Source organism: Eublepharis macularius, chromosome 8 (genome assembly GCF_028583425.1).
Source record: "Eublepharis macularius isolate TG4126 chromosome 8, MPM_Emac_v1.0, whole genome shotgun sequence".
NCBI classification, from domain to species: Eukaryota; Metazoa; Chordata; class Lepidosauria; order Squamata; family Eublepharidae; genus Eublepharis; species Eublepharis macularius.
In genome coordinates this window covers 139,796,165-139,815,918 of record NC_072797.1, presented here as the reverse complement: position 1 = coordinate 139,815,918, position 19,754 = coordinate 139,796,165, and the positions used below count along the sequence as shown (strand labels likewise).

General features: G+C 44.8%; 1 protein-coding gene across 3 annotated transcripts in view; it reads right to left on the bottom strand.

Annotated features, from left to right (window-relative positions):
• TDRD7 (tudor domain containing 7) overlaps window positions 1-19,391 on the bottom strand; it is a 48,464-nt gene extending 29,073 nt beyond the window's left edge. For 2 of the 3 annotated variants that reach the window (XM_054986672.1, XM_054986674.1), the window contains exons 1-7: window positions 19,202-19,391; window positions 13,182-13,394; window positions 11,931-12,072; window positions 10,717-10,924; window positions 7,312-7,397; window positions 6,566-6,783; window positions 4,197-4,765 (exon numbers count right to left, since the gene is read on the bottom strand). In XM_054986672.1, the coding sequence (XP_054842647.1) occupies window positions 4,197-4,765; window positions 6,566-6,783; window positions 7,312-7,397; window positions 10,717-10,924; window positions 11,931-12,072; window positions 13,182-13,388 (1,430 nt within the window). In that variant the 5' untranslated portion in view covers window positions 13,389-13,394; window positions 19,202-19,391. Of the gene's footprint in view, window positions 1-4,196; window positions 4,766-6,565; window positions 6,784-7,311; window positions 7,398-10,716; window positions 10,925-11,930; window positions 12,073-13,181; window positions 13,395-18,797; window positions 18,818-19,201 lie in introns of those variants that run through there. The other variant, XM_054986673.1, reaches the window with a different exon arrangement.
• Between the last annotated feature and the right edge of the window lie 363 nt (window positions 19,392-19,754).

Here is a 19,754-nt window from a genome sequence, read left to right as displayed (position 1 = left end):
AAGTTAGCTCTCTTGAACGATTGTTTGTTGGCACTCCAGGAAGACCGTTTGGTATCTGGACGTGGTCTCGCCAGGGAATGGTGTGTACGAAAGGACTGGTTATTGAAGGGTCGTTTGTCATACCGTCTCACCGACTTGGGTAAGGCTTTTTTCTTGTCTTTGGTCTCGATGAGAACCTTTTCCAGGGCATCTCCAAACAGTTTATCCCCCTGGAAGGGGTACGCCATCAGGATAAATTTGGATCTGATGTCAGCTGGCCATGCGCGCAACCAGAGAAGTCTTCTAGCCACTGCCGCAGAGGCAATGGCTCTGGACGAGAAGGTAAGAGCATCCAGAGTAGCATCTGCCGTGAAGGTGGTTGCTTTTAAGACTCTACTAGCCCCTTCTAACAGACGCTTTTGATTTTCAGGTAGCAGCTGGATTAACTTGCGCAGCCAGACTACTGCCGCCCGGGACGCGGTGGAAGATGCTCGAATCGCCATGGCTGCTGCTTCATGCGCTCTCTTGAGTGCCGCTTCCGCCTTCCTATCCAGATTGTCTCTGACTGAGCCTTGGCCATCTTCCGACAACAGCCCAGATGACTGAAGCGCCACCACCGGGGCATCAATTCGAGGAACCTGTAAAAGCTCAGATGCATAAGAAGGTAATGCATACAGTTTTTTAAGAGCGCTTGAGCATTGTTTGCTAGAGGCAGGGGAGACCCATTCTGCTTTTAATTGTCTTTCAAAATATTCCGGAAAAGGGAAGACCTTCTCCTGGGTATCACCCCTTGGGAAAAATTCTTTACACCCTCTGGGTCTTGAAGAACCCCTACTGGTACCACTAGATGCCTCTTCCCCTCCTTGTTTCTCCTGAAGCTCTAGGGCAGCCAGAGCCTTACTCAGAAGGTATGGATAGTCCTCTGATTTAAACAGCCTGTTTGACTGGTCAGGCATAATGACTTCTTCCTCCTCCTCTTCTTCTGAAAGGAACTCCCTTTCTTCACCCTCCTCGCTATCAGAGTAGGCTCCCCCCCCTACAACAATATCCCCATCTCTGGCCGGGATTGGGTGTGCTTTTTGGGCTGCCTTGGTAGGCCACTGGCAGGATGTACGCCGCACTTTACTGGGGGGGGAAGGAGGCAGGGAGGAAGACTGGCTTGTTGCCTCGGGAGGGGGCTGGCACCAATGAAAAATCTCTTCCCGCATGGTCTGTAGGAAGGACATGAACTCGCCTCTCAGGAGGGAACCGAGGTCGCCCTGTACATTACCCGTCCCATGGGCTCCGGTGCCGATCGACTGCAGAGGCCACGTCACTGTAGAAGGGCCTGCAGGGCACTCTCCCGGCTGGAGGTTGGCGACCGCGGCACTGGGAGCCGCGCGGGAATCGGCGCGGGCGCCATCTTGGTTTCCCGCCAAAACCGCGGCTGCATCTAACGGGCTGCTGGCGGCCTGCTCGACTGGCCCCGATGTCTGGGAGTCCTTCTGCTTGCGACGCGATTTTTTTGAAGAAGTACGCGGCTTTGTAGCCGGAAAGGTGCCGGGATGCCGTTCAAGCCTGGGCGGCAAGATGGTACTGGGTACAGCAGCCGATTCTGCCACCGATGCGGCCGTTGGTGAGCTTCCCTCCTCACCCTCCATAAAGCTATCTTCAGAGTCCCTGGACTCCATCGTCTTGATAGACTTGGGCCCAGAGAAAAAAAGAGTTGAAGAAGGGGGGAGGAATAGAGATAAGAAAGGTAGAGTAGAGAAGAATAAGAGAGGAAGAGGGAAGGAAAAAACTAGAGCTAGGACAAAGAAGACAAAAAAAGACAGGACTGTGGGCTGACAGAGAAAACTGTAGCCACAACTGCTCTCCCTGGAGGCAGGAAAGAACTGGGACAAGGGGGCGTTCCTAGGCTCCAAGAGGAAGAGGAAGAGCTATTTTTTTGACTTCCTGCCTCCCTGATTGGGCAAAAGGGAACAACCCAAGATGTCCTCCGCCTCAGAGGGAGAACGGGTTGGGAGCTTCCCTCCTCCCAACACTTCCTGTCTCCTTTCCCCTTTAACACCCCTTCTCTCTTTCCTCCACCCCTCCACTCTTTCCCTCTCCACCCCTCCTGTCACTCTTGACTTCTTGATCAATCTACTCACCCTTTCTGATTCCTTACCCACTCTTTGTCTCCTTGCCCCAAATCCATTTTATCTCTTTCCTCCGTTATCCCCCTTCACTCTTCCCCTCTTAACCCATTCTCTTAACCCATTAACCATCTCTTTTTCACCATGTTCCCAGCCCATTCAGTCTTTCCTCTATGACACCCCCTCTCCTTCTCTCTTCCCTCCACCCATTCAGTTTCTCCCTTTCCTTCATCTCCTCTTACTCCTTACCTCTTAACCCCTCTCACCCATTCTCCACCTCTTTTCCTCCCTCTACTCAATCCATTCTGTCTTTCCTCCACCCCTTCACTCTTCTCCCTTTTCTCCACCTTTTGTCACACTCTTTCCCTCTTAACCCACCCACCCATTCTCCATCTCTTCTCCTCCCTGCTTCCAGCCCATTCGGACTCTTTCCCCCATTATGCCCCCTCCCTTTCTCTCTTCTGCTGGTCAGGCAGCAGAAGAGCCAGCTGGGTTAAAATGCCCCTTTCCACAGTGGCATGGAAAGGGGCATTTAAACCCCAGCGTCAGCTGAAGCAAGCGGCATTTAAACTCCCACATCAGCTGGAGCAGGGGGGGGCGGATTTTAAACTCTAAACTCCCTCCCTTGCTCCAGCTGACTGTCGGCAGTCAGCTGAAGCAAGGGGGGAGGGATTTTGCAGTTTAATGGTCACATGACCATTTTCTAGAGGTGCTGGAATGGCTTTCCGCTGCATTCCAGCTCAAAAAAGCCCTGTACTTCACTATCTAACCTAAACTTATCTTATTGCTTTAATATGAGATGTGTCACTTGAACTTCGTTACCATATGCAATTGTATTATTTTGCATATTTAAACTACTTAAAAGTATAAATGTCTTAGCTTTCACTAAACCAAACTGCAAATACACCTGAAGCAAGATAGAAGCTGCTACATCCTGTGGAATCTTACCACACGTGTAAGAGGCAGGAAAGGTAAACACCAAAATTTAGAAGCCAAATTTTGTAACAAACAAAAGGAAATGCACAGTTTGGACATAAAGTGTCACATACATTCGCAACAGGACTACCAGCATATTTAGGTATCAAGTTAAACTTTGAAACACTGAATACACCAACCTGTTTGAAACTTCTGATCATAGTTAAAGCCCAAGTTGTTGGTTTTATTATTCTTGCCAAAATTATTCACAATGAAACATATCCTTGAAAGTATCTTGTGTTTACAGTATACTTATGACTTATTTTCTAATACTATTCTTTCTTTCCTATTACTGTTCATTTGATTCAGCGATCTTGAACAGCCAATTTTTTACTATTGATAATGTACAGCATGGGAATTATGTCAGACTAAACAGAGTCTTGTCTTAGAAGCATTTTGCTCATTCTAATACAGAAAGTAACTATGCTTTATTTTTTTTAGTGCTCCCCTTATATTTCCTAATTTTTCCATTGTAAAAACTGAAAGAAGTCCTCAGAATTTTTTTCTGGGCCGTCACATGTCCACTTGTAGATCAAACACGAATCTTCAAATTCAGTGCCTACACCAAACCTAACTAGGAGAAAAATTAACTTAGAGATGCTATGTATAGTTTGAAAGTTGATTAGATGTAATTGGGCGAGGAGAGAGAAGCCCATCTACAGCACACTACTAAATAAGTAGAGAGGATTTTGAAAAACAGCCCATAACAATAACCCCAGCTGTATTCAATAAAAATCAAAAGCTAGAATATATAGCCAAGTGCTAAGTGAAAGCAATACAGCAGGAGTTTCAGAAGCAGTTAGCAATATGGTATTGCAGGTCTGTTTCAATGCAAAAATCCCTCTGGGTCTTTTAGAACCAGATCTTTGGACCCACCAGTAACAAAAGGCAGGGTGCATCTGTCCCAGTGGAAAGCTTGTGCAAAATTTTTAATGGCTGGGAGCAAGGACTCCTTCCAGTCCTGGCTTTACTACCAGCGTACTTAATGCTACAATTTAAGAGTCTGCCTCTTTCTGCTTCTTGAAGTTTATGGTCAAGGTCACTGGTAGCAGGCAGCATCCAGACTCTAACAGATCACTCCACACACTACAGAAACATTAAAGGAAGCTGCAATTGTTAACTTACCTGATTACAACTTCATTCGTATTGTCTAGTTCAACTACCAACACTGATGGTGATGTTTCCTCTGGAACTATTAAAGGAGGCACAGTCATATCCTCCAAATTCTGCTCTTGGGTTTCCTGCATTATGGCAGAAGCCTCTTGCTCTGCCAGTCTCTTTAGGTCTTCATGTACTTGGATTTCACCAGTAACATTCAGATCCTCAACGTTCTGTTTTGATTTTGCATAAAGGATTGCTTTTTTCGGGTTGCCTGAGATGTAGTCGACAGTGCAAACATCGGAGAGCGAGTCAAGATGGCTCAGAACATCATGTGGAAACGCTGCTTTGTAGGTGTCTTTGTACACCTCTGGGAGCGCATTAGCCCAAAGACCATTAGAATAGTTTAACAGGATGGCTGCTATTTTGTCCTTAAAGTCACCACTGAATGCAGCACCTTGGTTCTGTGCAGGCTCTTTGATTAATGTAGACTGAGACCTTCCTTCTTGGCTTGAGATGCTCTTCGCTGGCAGACGTGCTTTTGTGGCAGGGAAGAGAAGTATGTCCCTATGGCCTCCAGAACACACCTTCTGTGCCTTGGAGAGAAGAGGAGTAAGAATTACGAACAGATGGATCAAAGCACTGGCAGGCTGTTGAACGTGGGATTTGCTTCAAATCAGCTGAAGCAGCACCTGGGACGGGGTCATTTAATCCTTACCTCTGGTGGGCTTTCCCAAGATCTTCTTTAAAACAGGCACACAGCCACCACCCTACATGAAACAACTCCAAGCTAAAACATATAGATTAATGCAGGATAGCTTGTTTTAATTCTACTAGCTAAGACTTGACTGTCCAGTTACAGGTTTCGCAACCTCCTGGGAACTACTAAGGAAGGTAAGCGAGTGTGAACACCTGGTCTCTCACACACACTCGAGAGCAGCAGTTTTCCATGTGTTTTTTTTACGAAGCCATTTATTTCCTCTTTCCTTCTGTCATCAGCTTCAGCTTCATACATTTCATGCTGGTGTATATTTGAGTACTGGTGAACAGGTACGTTTGAAAATAATGAGGACAACCAAGTTACAAACTAAGCATACTTGGAAGCACATCTAGGATTGCGGCATTATACCCATGCATTTAAGGTCAGACCCCAACACAAGCAACCACCACATTATGATTATGAGAGGGGAATGCAAATGGATACTGGCTGACCTGATACAACGCCCAATATTTTCTGTATTGTATCCAACTGGCAATATCCAGTACTGTGAAAGACTTGCCCAGTATTTCTCCGATACTGATATTTTCCTCCCAATATTGGAAATACCCAGAATCATATCAAGAAGATTTTTCTCTCTTCACAAGTGGTCTGAGGTTCCAGGGCCCTTTAAACTTTGATGGGACATTTTTTTTAGTGGGAAGACTAACCGCTGAACTCTGGAGGCCAGGTCTACCTATATAATTCTGTTATTTCTGGAATGATAATACCACTCCTGACATTTAACAAAAACAATAATGCCCTTTCCAACTTTCCAATAAGGAATTAAAATGATAATTTTACCAGTGCACACCCTTAGGTTAAGATTAAGGCAAACAAGAATTATTTAATTTTAGTCCACCAATGCTTCTGGCAAAGTCAGAATGTTAAAGGACAGGACGAGAGCCAGTGTGGTGTGTCAGAATGTTGGACTATGATCTGAGAGAACCAGGTTTGAATCCCTGCTCTGCCACGGGCCAGGGGTGCTGTGAGGATAAAATAGAGAAGCACGGTGTTGATTACTTTAGGTCCCCACTGGGAAGGAAAGGCAGGGTATAAATAAAATTTTTAAAATTCAGCACAAATGCAAATGTCCAGTATCTATTCAAAATCATAATTTACTAATCCCACTTTTTCTGTACCGGCTGTGAGATCAGCATTTCTAACCAGGACTCCAAAAACTGAAGATTGTAAATGAAACAGTTCAGAAGCGCCTTGCTATAGATCAGGGGTTTCCAACCTCTTTGAGCCTGGAGGCACACTTGAAGGTCTGACACAGCGTGGTGGGCACAGCAACAAAACAGCTACTGCAGGAGGCAGAGCCAGCCACAAAAAGCTCTTACAACTTACCTTCAGAAAGGCAGTGAAGATCTTTGTGCTGTGGAGGCAGCTTCTGCCAGAGCAGTTTTTTTTAAAAAATCTGCACAGCCAATCAGATCTTCAATAGTCAATCAGAAGCCCTGCTGGGCAAAAGCCCCACTTGGCCTCTCCCACTTTCTAAAACAACTTGGCAGGCACCAGAAAAGGTATTGGTGGGCCACAATGGTGCCCATGGGCACTACGTTGGAGACCCCTGCCACCTTGGATTACCCAGCAATATTTGTTATACACATATCCATTTAAAAAACCCAACACCTACCATACAAACATGAGGCCAGTATTCAAAAAGTGGAAGTACGGCTGGATTAAAGTCCTCTTTATAAACCTCTTTGTACAGGTGCGGTATCTTCGACAATGATACTCCATTGCTGAATCTGTTCAGAATCTCTTTGATTCTTTTCTGAATCTCATTTATAGCGATGTTTGAAGGACAAGTTGGAAGAGTTTGTGTTTCTTGCTTCATTTCTTTTACAGCCTCTGCAAAGCAAGCACACATTCTAAGGTTGCGTTAAAACATCACTTTCAGCTATCATTAAATTAGGTTGTGCGCACACCACGTTTATGTATTTCCTTCACTCTCCTTCTTCTGCTTCCCTTCTTGTGTGAAGAAACCTATTTAGACACTAATTCCAGATACCCATTATGTGCAAATAGGTTCACCAGCAATTGATCTTCTCACAAACTGGGTATTTAAACCAGAGTTTAATGCAGGCGGAGAACCTGCAGGGTTAGAGACGCATTGAGCGCAGCCTATGACACGGCCACACTGTTGTGCTGGCACTGGCAACCTACACCTCCCACCCTCCTCCCCTTCCCGCAGTCTAGGGGTTCACACCAGAATCTTCAAGCCCAGTGACCTTTTTTGAAAACAATGTTAAAAATGCAACTTAAAATATTCTGTGAGCAAATGAAAGGATTGGTTTTTCTCCTATTAAGGTGTTAACACAACTCCTCTGCTTTAGACCGCAAGTGATTGTTGCATGGTGCTCTGCCGGTACAACATACCTTGTGAGTTGTAAGGCAGGTTTCTTGATAGATGAACCTGAAGTTCTTTCTGAAATCGTGGAGGAAGTACAAATCTTTTATCAGGTCTTTAAACAAAAGAAAAAAGAAAGAGAAAAAGAAGTGATGAACTCCTGAGTTACAAGCCAAATATGTTCAAGATGAAGGATCCCCAACGCAGCATTCATGAATGCCATGGCACTCACTGGCACCTATCCTGGTACCCACCAATTGTTTTTTAGAAAATGGGCGGGGCCAGGTGGGGCTTTTGCCCAGAAGGCCTTCTTATCGGCCACTGGAGAACAGATTGGCTGAGCAGATTTGTTAAAAAATGCTGTCAGCAGCAGCTGCCACCACACTACAAGGATCTTCACTGTGTGACTGAAAGTAAACTGCATGTCTGTAAGAAAATATTTTTAACAATATGTCATGTGGAAGCACCAACGATTCATGGCTTTCACAAATCAGAATAGTGAGCTTACTAACTGCCACAATTCCTCTCTTTCAAAACTTATGTTAATTTGACACAACATTTTTATCACATACAGAACAGTTATGGAAGCACAGGTCCTTAACATAAAGATCAAAAAGCTGCAGAAGTTAGAAAAGTAATTTGACAGAACTGTAGACTGCGTACCTGGCTTCTGTCATATTTTTACCTTTTTGTATATGCCATCACAGTGGAAGCAATGAACAAGAGCTAACATAACTCCCATCAATTTTGATTGGCTCATTTCTTCACAAACTCACTTCAGTGGGAGATGTTTAAGACAGAATGAAGGGCTTGGCTATGCCCAGTACCTCACAACATGCCTTCTAGAGATCATATTTCATGAGAGTATTTAAGAGAACATTTTACCATTTTACCAATAAGCAATCGGCTATAATAAAGGTAGGGGGGAGAGACGAGGCTCCTGCTTTCGGTTTTCATAGCTGCCTTTATGCAACTCACGGCTGACTCTATACATGTGGCAGAATGAGACGCGCTCAGTACTTCAGACTGCAGCTGGGTGATTGTTAAGTGCTGTCAAGACACACCCGACTGGGGAGGGGACCCCTCGGGGTTTTCAAGGAAAGAGATGATTTGCCATTGTTTGCACAGCAACCCTGATCGGCCTTATCGGTCCCTCACCCAAGTATGAACCCCAGCCAACCCTCCTTAGCAGTGGAGACCTAACAGGATCAGGCTAGGCTGGGCCATCCAGGTCTAGGTGCAGATGGGGGTGGAGAGAATACCATTTTAAAATGTTCCCTTATATAAAAGAACCCATGGGGGCAGAAGGGAAGCATGGCGGCGACTATAATATTTCTGGTGCACTTATTTGCTATGTACGGAGATAATTTTTCTGAGAACATTAAACAGTTATTCTCCCCCATCTAAAATGGGGAGAGTCTGGTCTAACAATTCAGTCTGTTAAAAAAACAGATTGACAGCTAGGTTGTGCCTAGCTGGAAAAAACAGAAAACAGACATTGGGGCATGTTAGTCAAGAAGAGAAGTGCCACCCTTCGCTATTTCCGGTCCCTATTCAGTTTCCCTCCCTACTGCCATTACTCTTGCACTCACATACAGAGAATCCAGAAGGGTGTTTTGCTCTCATTTAAGAGATCTCACTATTCCACTCAATGCCATGCAAAAAAAGGCATTTTCCTATGCTGGTTCCCCTACTCTTAAAACTGTTTCCCAGGAAAATTATAACACTTTTTGGTCTGCATGTTGCTCTCCCTGGTGGCACCCACTCCTATTTCGAGTCAATGCTCAATTATAACAAGCCACAGAAGCACAACAGGAGGATTATCGAGGCAATCGGCACTATTCCAAGGGGCTTAGCCTGCCCGCAGCAATGGCCCAGCAAGGCCATTACTTGCATCATGATTTGATGACCCAGAACAGCAACAAACAATACATGAAGAGAAGTGATGGTGCAGCAGCTGAGCTTGCCAACTTGGACCTCAGTCATAGGGTGTCTAGAGGCCTGGAGTATAAACAGAACTGCAACATCAACCTTTCATCTGCTTTCATGCTGACTGTGTGTTCAAACTGTTTTAAAAAGATGGAAAATATAGTATTCCAATTTTATAAAAAAGACTTTAAAATGTTATAAGCATCCTAACCCTATCTAGGCTCCATTTTACGAGTGCATTTTACTAGCTTTCTCACTGACAGTAATAGGAACTGACACTCAAAAGCAGCTTTGTCACCTGGCTGACACCTGGGTCTTTACAAGCACTGCTAAATGGAGAGAAGGAAGACTATGAGCCCCCAGATGCATTATTTTAATGTAAAAAATCTGAATACTCTCAATTGAGCATCTTGTTCACTTGGTTTTAAAGAGAAATCTTCAGCTATAAAACGCACGCAACACTTTTAGCAAGGCTAGTCAGAACAACGCAACACAGTGTGCAAGACTGGAGTTCTCCAGAATTCTTCACCAGGCTGGTTTTTTGTTTTTTTTAAGTGTGCACTCACAGACGCGTGCCTGCGACCGTGGCAAGGGCGATCTTTCAGGTCATTATTTTTAAGGCCTCAGCCTGCATCTTGAAGAGAAAACTTTGCTAGTATCAAGTTGCACCCCTGGTCTTCTGCGGACAAGGAAGAAAACATGGGCGCAACTCAACTCAAAACACAGTAATTAGCTAGTTCCCCCCCCCCCCCAAAATTGGGACAGCATCTTATTTTTGCTGCTTCTTCCCAAAAAACTAGGGGTGCAACTTAATATTCGCCACACCTTGCCATCTCCTGGAATTAGCAAAGCTTTCTATGCAGGATGCAGTCACAAGAATATAAGATCATAGCCTGAAAGATTCTACACCCTTTAATATCTAGCCTGATAAAGATTTCTGAGAACTCAGATCATAATCAAAGGTACTGCATGAGTTTTTGGTATGTGTGTGGGGGACGGGGGGATTTGCTATGGACCAAAGCAGCTGTGTCTTTTACCTGCTTCAGACATAGTTCAGAAACATTATTTATTACAATATATGCATGAGTGAAACTGTATGAACTACCACTATTCTCTCATTTTTTAGGCATAAGAAATAGTTTTTCCATTTATATTTTCCACCCCTTTAAAAGATCTGTGTACACACTGCAGAGCTAAGATGTGGTTCTCTTAGTACCTTTAGGCAGTAACTCATTAACGCAAGAGAGAATATTTCTCTCCAGCATCACTTATTAAAATGTATATAAAAAAAGAGTGGATGCCAAAAAGGAAAAGCAGCTTTCATTGCTCAAATAGCTTAAAAGCACTTTAACTTTGCACTGAGGAAAGTGAAAAGAATTTCAGCACATTTCTCAATACAACTAGAGGACAGTTTCTCTACCCCCGGCCCCCACCCCCAAACCTGCAGTTGTATAACGCTGCTGTATCATCCAGTTTATCAGCAAATTTCTTAACCAATCTCTAACCTGTTCATCACCATCATGCGTCCCTGTATTAAGACTTCTCTTGGTTCACCACTTCCGAATGCTGGAGCCAGGGGGTACGGTGCAGTGCCCACACTAGGGCGAACGACTGCATGGCTCCCCCTGCTTTGTAACTGTGGGAGCAGAGGCCTCTTGCTTTCTTCTGAGGGACTCACGAATCCAGGCTTTCTCAGAGTGCACTTTGGCTTGCCTGCAATACAGCAAAAAGTGACGCGTGGGGTGGGGGGCGGCGGAGGGGGAAGAAGCCTGTCTCATCTTCAGTGTGCTTATGCATTTCAACAGACTTTCTTAATAGCACCACGAAGATAAGGCAAATTGCAACTAGCTAGCATTTTGAGGCAGCGTATATTATTTCCTACATAGGGAGATTTAAAATCCTTGCTCAGCTTAGGCTGTTTGAAAATGCACACAAGAAATCAGCATTTTTAAATATATAAAAATGCACGCTTATTTCTTGTGTGCATTTTCAAACATTTAATTTATTTTACAGTCAACAGGCCTTTCAGAAATATAATCAGCAAACTAGGTAACCCCCCCCCCCCCTCGGTTTAACAGCAGCCTAACTTACAGGGTCTGTAATGGAGTCAATACAGGCACATTCTGTTGTGCTGTCCTGCCTCTATTTGCTTCCTTGGGCTTGGTGACCCTATTTACCCCAAAGGAAAATGACCTGAACGCAATATAATTCCTTTAAAAATTGTTAGAACTTGTATATATTACTGTTTACTTCATTTATGCCCCACCACTCTACCCAAAGTGGCTTACACCATTGTCCTGTCCTCCATTTTATCCTGACAACTCTGGGGGCAGGTTAGGCTAAGAGTATGTGACTGGACCAAGGTCACTCCGCAAGCTACTGTGGCAGAGCAGGGATTCAAAACTGAGTCTCCCAGATCCTAGTCCAGCACTCTAACCACTGAACCACACTGCAATTTATATGTGAACTAAAGGTGGTTCCTTCTTCTCTATGGCATGTGGGGGTGGCGGGGGGAGACCCTGGCCCTCCTTTCCGGTAAACATGGCGATCGTATGCACAGCCGTAATACTAGATTGCTCTGCAACATGAGCCACTGCAGCGTATTTACAGTTCATTCAGTCGGCAGAATTACTACAATAGATAAGCTCCATCAGTGATTAGTGCAAAGTTGATTAATTCAGCATGTACTCGTGTGGCATTTTCCAGCAGACAAGCTTACCTACTAAGGTGAGCGGAGCCGTTCTTTTCAGCCTCATCCTGCAATTCACTTGCCTTCCTACGTTTTTTTTGGAGGTTCTTTGGCGGGCGACAAGCTGAGCAATCCTTTGGGTTTCCTGGCATGCCACAGCATGACAAACGATCTACTCATGAAAGAAGAAGACAACGACCTCATTTCTACCCCATATTTTCAAGTAATAGACAATGGCATTTTTTACCCCCAGGTTTGCAGAGGCAACAAGAGCCCATGAAAGCAACCTCAGGTCCTCTTTGTTCAACAGTAGTTTTGTGTTTCTACTTATTCAAATACTTATATTCTACCATTCCCCAGTGATTGGCATCTTGTTAGCTAACGTTAATATGACAGAGACATGCAACAAAACCAACCATCACTGCATACAGTCAACCAATGCTAAAATCATTCGTCTCTATAGGCCTCTCTCCAACAGCAGCCTTGACAAAAGGCCTCATGAAAGAGAACGGTCTTACATGCCTTCCTAAAGATGGGAAAGGTGATACCTTTCAAAGCTACTCCAGAAGAAGAATTGGTGCTGTGACCAAATTCTATGGGAGGGCACCATAAAGACGTTGACTGCACCAGCAAATTTCATGCATAGGTTCAACACAGCTATATGCTAGTTCAATGGCTTACATGCATAACAAGTGAAGAGAGAAAACCAAATGCAAGGGAGGGGAAATGAGCATTGGCTGGAGACAATGAAAAAGAACCTGAATAGCAAGGGCAACAAGCATGAAAAACATCAGCATTTTCTAAAGGAGATAAAGCTTACAGGAAGTGCAGAGGCACAGATTGCCTGAAAGGTATCTGTAGGTTACCCTTCAACAACAGACAAGGGGACTAGGAGTCATTTGGAGTTTGGGTTTACTTGTTTGTTATAATTGTCAGTTTGAACCACACATTGACCTAAGATGGGTTGAACCAGAGCACCACTGCCTTAAAAAAAATTAACATGACAGGTGGTAAAAAAGATCTATTCTTAATGGGGTGGGTGAGAATGGGCTCCATACTACAAACTAGGTCTTAAAACAGGTCCAGGTCCAAAGAGGTAGAGATTCTAAATATAAGCCTAAGCAGTTCAAGACCAGTTAACATACCTACATAGCCATCAACTGGTAGCATTTGTCTATTATGTTAAGAACAGCTGCCTTAAATCCTAGAGAGTTTACATTTATAGCTGTTGCATCAACACCCACAACACAAACACCAATTATAAAAAGGTAGTTTGCTTACCTCACCGGTTCTACCCATTTCAATCCTGACAACTCCAGGAATGCTTTCCAGGTAGACTTCCAAAGAAGGGTGCCCCAGCAGTTTAAAAGGAATCCAGTCTCCAGTTAAAGATTTATATTCTACTTGCAAACGAGAAAAGGGGACTCCGTTTTTATGGGACTGGAGAACAGCTCGAAGCATTTTTGCAACCAGATCTGCTTCCTGCATTTTGACCTATAACAGAAAGATTCAAAGTAGGATTACTTGTGGGACTTAATACTATTAATAAGCAAGAAATCCAAGACAAGTGTAGCCAGCAATGAAATAACCAGTACAAGCTAAAAGGATAAGTTAGCGGCAGAAAGAATGTCGAAAATCACACAGCGCTACCAAAACAACTTTTTTACTTGCAGCAAACAGAACAAGAATTCTGGTTCAGATGAGGGAATAACAACAACATTCGATTTATATACTGCCCTTTAGGACAACTTAATGCCCACTTAGAGCGGTTTACAAAGCATGTCATTATTATCCCCACAACAAAACACTCTTTGAGGTGGGTGGGGCTGAGAGAGCTCTAGAGAGCCGTGACTAGCCCAAGGTCACCCAGCTGGCTTCAAGGGGAGGAGTGGGGAATCAAACCTGGCTCTCCAGATTAGAGTCTTGCTGCTCTTAACCACTACACCAAACTACCTTGCCAGACATTCCCAACAAGGCACAAGAGAGCCAGCATAGAGCAGTCGACTGCATCTACTTGGGCAACAGAAATCTGTGTTCAGATATTCAGCAAGAAAGATCCTTGGGCCAATATGCATCTCTCAACTCAGCCTGGCACACAGGGTTGCTGAAAGGATGGGAAGGAACATGTTCACTACTCAGAGTCTCATGAAAGAAGGGCAGGATTTAAATATAACTGATCGTAAGGAAAGACCGGTTTATTATAACTACACAGTAGCCTCAATGTTAACAAACAGAAAACCTTTCTGGAGTTTCAGTTGTTATGTATTAACAAAGTCATCTGATGGAACCCCCCAAATTAGGACTAAATGAAGAGACAAAATCCCTGCAAAAATGTGTCCTATTTTCTGATACCAGTGAAATGTTACCTAATAAAACAATGCATGCTTAATTCTAACCTGCCACTATTTGTATGTTGCATGACTCGATCTTATAGGAACCCCCATTAAAGTAAAAAAATTACCCACCATTTCTGATTTTGCTAGAGGTAATCTCTACAAGTAGTTAAGTCCACTTCACAGGGTGAGGGGAGATACAGGTATTCTTTTCACTGCAAGTACAATCTCTGGGTGGTGCTCACACACAAAAAATAGCCTTCTAAACCAACCAGGCTCATTGTGCAAACACTCCTAGTGCCTCCAAGACTAGTAATCTCTCTGGGTTGTAATCACATAGCAGGCCTCCAGGTACAAAGGGCAGTCTTTAAAAATGCATTTCTGCTCCAACTATCCCAATAGAGCCTGACTCCACAACAACTGCAAGGGCCACTTTGTACCACTTTGGCCACCCTCTAGGTCAGTAACACGGACTGTATGCTATGAAAAACTGTTAGTGTGCCACACGAGAAATCGATAAACGGCTCCAGTGACCCCCTAAGTATTCTACAGACGAGGATGCCTTTTGCATCTCTGGGCTCTCACTCCTTTCTTTCAGGAGACATATCTAGAGCTCAAAAACAGGCAAGATGAACTCCTCTGAGGATGTGTCACTTTTACACACTGTAAAAGTGGGTGTGTGAGTGAAACATGCCTCAGCTATCAGAAGTTCAGAGCACTGTCTTTGTTTAAATTAAATGCTTAAAGCTTTCTAGGCGTCACACACTTTTAAAAAATATTAAAGTTTCAATTACCATTAAGTTATCAGCCCTTATGTAAATACAGTATAACGCTGAAGAGGACTACATGGCTTTTGTTAGAAGTTCAGACAGTTTTTCCCCATTAGTTAAAGAGTGATATTCCCAGACACTGTTCAATAGGATTTTAGCTTAAGTACTTTGATTTTAAAAATTATTTTACAAGCTTATTCTTTTAAAGAACTACCTACCACAAGGTACAGGAATTACTCTCTCGCTTGGGAAATTAATTTACACTGCATTTGTGTATGTTTGTACGTGTGTGTTAAATTTTCACAAAACGCAATTCCATTGTTAAAATCCTACAGGCAACTATTAAACTGATACGAACGTGCCAGATTTTTTAATATGAAAATATTCAAATAGCTTCCATATTAGGAGGAGAGTATCGGGGAGATTATTCCCTGTAAAATATTCACAAAGCACATCCTATAAAAATAAGTTCTGAATGGCAAGAGAGACTGAACAACTAACCAATATTTTCTACCAGAAACTGCCGCACCATTTAAAAGCAGACAAGATTATTCGGTGGCCACCTGCCTTGACAATGCTGCCTGCATTCTGCCCTGTCCACCATGATGGATCCAAGCACCCCACTGAACAAAATGTATTGCCGAGAAGAACATAAACTACATCCCAAGCAGTACACACAGCACAGCAAGAACCATCACCTCCAAAATTTCCAAGTGGAACTGGAGGCATAGAACTAAACCAAGGTGATGCCATCTCCAGTTCTGGAAACTCCACACAAATCACGGATGTTCTATCAAAAACAAGACCCAGCACACAGCAACAGAGGGGAGTGCCAGATCTCTAAGAAGCAGCCAGGCATGAAACTGAAAGCATACTGGAAAGCAGTTATTTATTTTTCTGCACTAGCCCAATGACTTAACATTACCCATGTAATTTTTTTAACCATGTAAACCGTGATCTTATGACTGCACCTGTGTCACAGTAACAGCATCAAACACATCTAGAAGCAAACTTTTTTACTATTTATTGCTGTAAAGAAATTAGTATAGTAGCAGTATTACTGGGGATGGGGGGAGAATCTAATATATGCCTTGCAATAGTTTGCCTTGTAATAGTTTTCCAAGTCTGTGTTGTCCAAATATACCACCAGGTAATGCTTGAATCCTTCCTAACACCCTCAGAAAGGATCAATGATGCGAGTGAGAAATAAGCTAGTTTAATTACTCCAAGGAAAACATGAGTACCATACTGTTGCCAAGCAGAGAGCAAGGTATCGCCAAGGCACACAAAACTCCAATCCGAAGTGAAGGTGGATAAAAGCACCTCACCCTCAACGTGATACCAACTATCATAGAGCATGAGGGTTATTTACACACCACATTACACACGTACAAAGAAAACAGAGGTAATACAAATTGATTTTATGAACTTTGGCTTTCAGCAAACTCGGCTAGTGTCTTCTGTCAAACTAAAGACTATTTTGCCTGCAACTGTAAAGGGGGGGGGGCAATATTAAGCTGCCTTAATAGACTGTTGTAAGGATTTCTTTTCTTTTCTTTTTTTTCAGTTTTAAAAGTTTATTAACAATAAGTCATAACAACATCAACTGTAAGAGGATATATCATATAACAATACACAAAACGAGTTCTGTATATACAATTGGGACATAAGAGGAGATTTCTAATACATATACCTTAGCTGACACACTTTACCTAATCTGCGAACATACAAGCAAGGATGATTGTTGAACTACATCTCATGGACAAGATAACATAACTACTCCAGTACCACAATGGCCTCTTGATCACTCACACTTCTGGATTTATGATTGCCTGAAAGGGCAGCTGTGATGCTAAGAACTCATTTTTGGCTAGATGATCCAAGAAAGGGAACCACTTGGATGCAAAGTCAGAGGGTTTCAAGGGGTTTGTAGAGAGTTGCAATCTGTCAGATGTAAGGATTTCTGACAACATGTGCAAACAGCACTCTGAGCACTTCAAGTGCTTCATGAATGCCAAATATTTATTTAATCAAGATGGGAATAGGATAACACCTGACATAACTAATGATAACGAGTCGGTCAGATTTGATATCTTTGGATCATCGCAGTGGAGTGACTTATGACTACTGTGTTTGATATCTTTCAGCAAGAGTACAAAATTAAGGGAACACTTATGTGAATATCAGTAATCTCAGATGATGGTTGTTGGGGGTTTTCCGGGCTGTATTGCCGTGGTCTTGGCATTGTAGTTCCTGACGTTTCGCCAGCAGCTGTGGCTGGCATCTTCAGAGGTGTAGCACCAAAAGACAGAGATCTCTCAGTGTCTCAGAGATCTCTCAGACACTGAGAGATCTCTGTCTTTTGGTGCTACACCTCTGAAGATGCCAGCCACAGCTGCTGGCGAAACGTCAGGAACTACAATGCCAAGACCACGGCAATACAGCCCGGAAAACCCCCAACAACCATCGTTCTCCGGCCGTGAAAGCCTTCGACAATACAATCTCAGATGAGTTTAGACATCCACAAACACTGAGATACATACTAAGGAAAATAGGTGTTGCAAGCATTCACCAGAATACATATGTCAAGCTTGGGAACTGGCCAAATTTCCCACTGGTTATACTTCTACTTGCCTGACATATGCTGGTAGGTAAAGGACCCTGCCCTGTGCAAGCATGGAGTCATTACTGACCTATGGGGGGGGGGGGAGGGATGTCACATCATGACATTTTCTTGGCAGACTTTTTATTATGGGGTGATTTGCCATTGCCTTCCCCAGTCATCTACACTTTACCCCCAGGAAACTGGGTACTCATTTTACCAACCTCAGAAGGATGGAAGGCTGAGTCAACCTTGAGCCGGCAACCTGAACCCAGCTTCTGCCGGGATCGAAATCAGGTCGTGAGCAGACCTTGGGCTGCAGTACTGCAGTTTACCACTCTGTGCCATGAGGCTCCACTGACATATGCTGGTAAGCACCAATATTCACCAAAATTCTCCCAAATGTCAGCCATCTGACCATAACACTTCCCGCCCCCCTTGATACTCTTTGTTTAAAATGTGATAGTCCTTACTTTTTGCAGCATCAGCAGAGCAAAGAAGAGAGAGGTCAATTAAGAATGAAATTCCAAGCAGAGTTAGGCCCTTCTAAACTCACTGACTTCAATGGACTGCGGACTTGGGTGCAACTCTACATGGCTGCACTATAAACAAGGGCCATTCTTGGCAACAAAGATGCCTGTTTTTCATACCATACAAGAAACATCATTCGTGACCACAAAAAAAAGTCAGGATAAGACAACCATTACAAACAGACAACCAGGCCCCTTTGAGTCTCAGTGAGAAAGGCAGATCGTAACTGATGATAATGATAATAATAATTGCATTTATCTACCGTTTTTCTAGACAGATTAGTGCCTTGCCCAGAGTGGTGTACAAGTTAGTGTTGTTATTAGCCCCACAATACAGCTGGGGAACTTTGCCAGAGAAGAATGGAGGACCCAAGGCCACCTACTGAGCTCATGGCAGGAGTGGGATTCGAACCAGCAGAGTGCTGATCCGCAGCCAAATGACTTGACCACGGTGCCGAGGCCAGTTTGGCTAAGATCCAGATGGAGTTTTGCCATTATCTGGGCACGGAACAGGGATCAGTCACTGGGTGTGTGTAGGGAGGGGTGGTATTGGCGAATTTCCTGCATTTTGCAGGGGGTAGGACTAGATGGCCCTAGAGACCCCTTCCAACCTTGTGATTCTATGAAACCAATAAATAAAAATAAATAAAAAGGCAACTTACTGTTATGAAAAACAAGAGCCCTAAAGAGGCGCAGCTGGTAGGCAGACCCTGTTTCAAACCCCCCTTCCCGGAGAAGCTCACGAGTGCCAGGCTCCCCGACCTCACAGGGCTGTTGTTTTGCGGGACACAGCGCAGCAAACCACACAGGCCCCGCCCCCTCGCCCCGAGGCCCCTCGCGGAAAGGCGCCCAAACCCAAACGGGCGCGGCCCTCCGGAGACGCCCCTCCCGGCCCAGCGCCGTAAGGCGGCGGCGGGGGGGGGGGCGTATCCTTCCGCGCCGGACTCAAGAACGCGCCGCTTCCCCGCAGGCGCTGCGCAAACGCGCCTTGCCGGTGATATTCGCCCAGCTCGCTCCCGGCTCCGGCGAAAGGGCGACGCGGGGCAGGGCTGCAGGGGCGACTTACCCAGGGCGCCGCCCGCTCTCGCCGCCCGCTCCGTCCGCCCGCCCGCCCGCTGTCACCCGGCGCCGGGCGAGGGAAGCGGCGGCCCAACCGCCTCGCAGCCTCCGCCTCCCTTCAACGGTCCGGCGGCCTCACCCATTCGCCGCAGGGGCTCGCCGGCGGGCAAAAAACCAGACTGCGCGTGCGTCACAAGGCCCCAGGCCCAACCGCAGTCGGAAGCTCCAGCGGCCACGCCCCCTCCGCCGCCGCGCGAGACGCGCCAATCAGGGCGCCGGGCGAAAAGGAGGCGCGCGGGCGCCCCCTCAAGGCGAAATTAACAGTGCAATCCTAAAAAGAGTTATGCCGGTCTAAGGCCGTTGAAGTCAAAGAGCTTAGACTGGGGTAACTCTACTTAGAATTGCCCTGTAAATGCGGGCAGCGGCAGAGCCCGACTTTGGCGGGAACAAAGTCTCGGGTTGGCCCCAAGCACGTGAAGAGGCGGGCGGTCATGGAATCTCCTGGGTTTGCTTTGACGGTGAAATCCTGAACAGCCCGTTGCCTTAGACTGGCATAACGC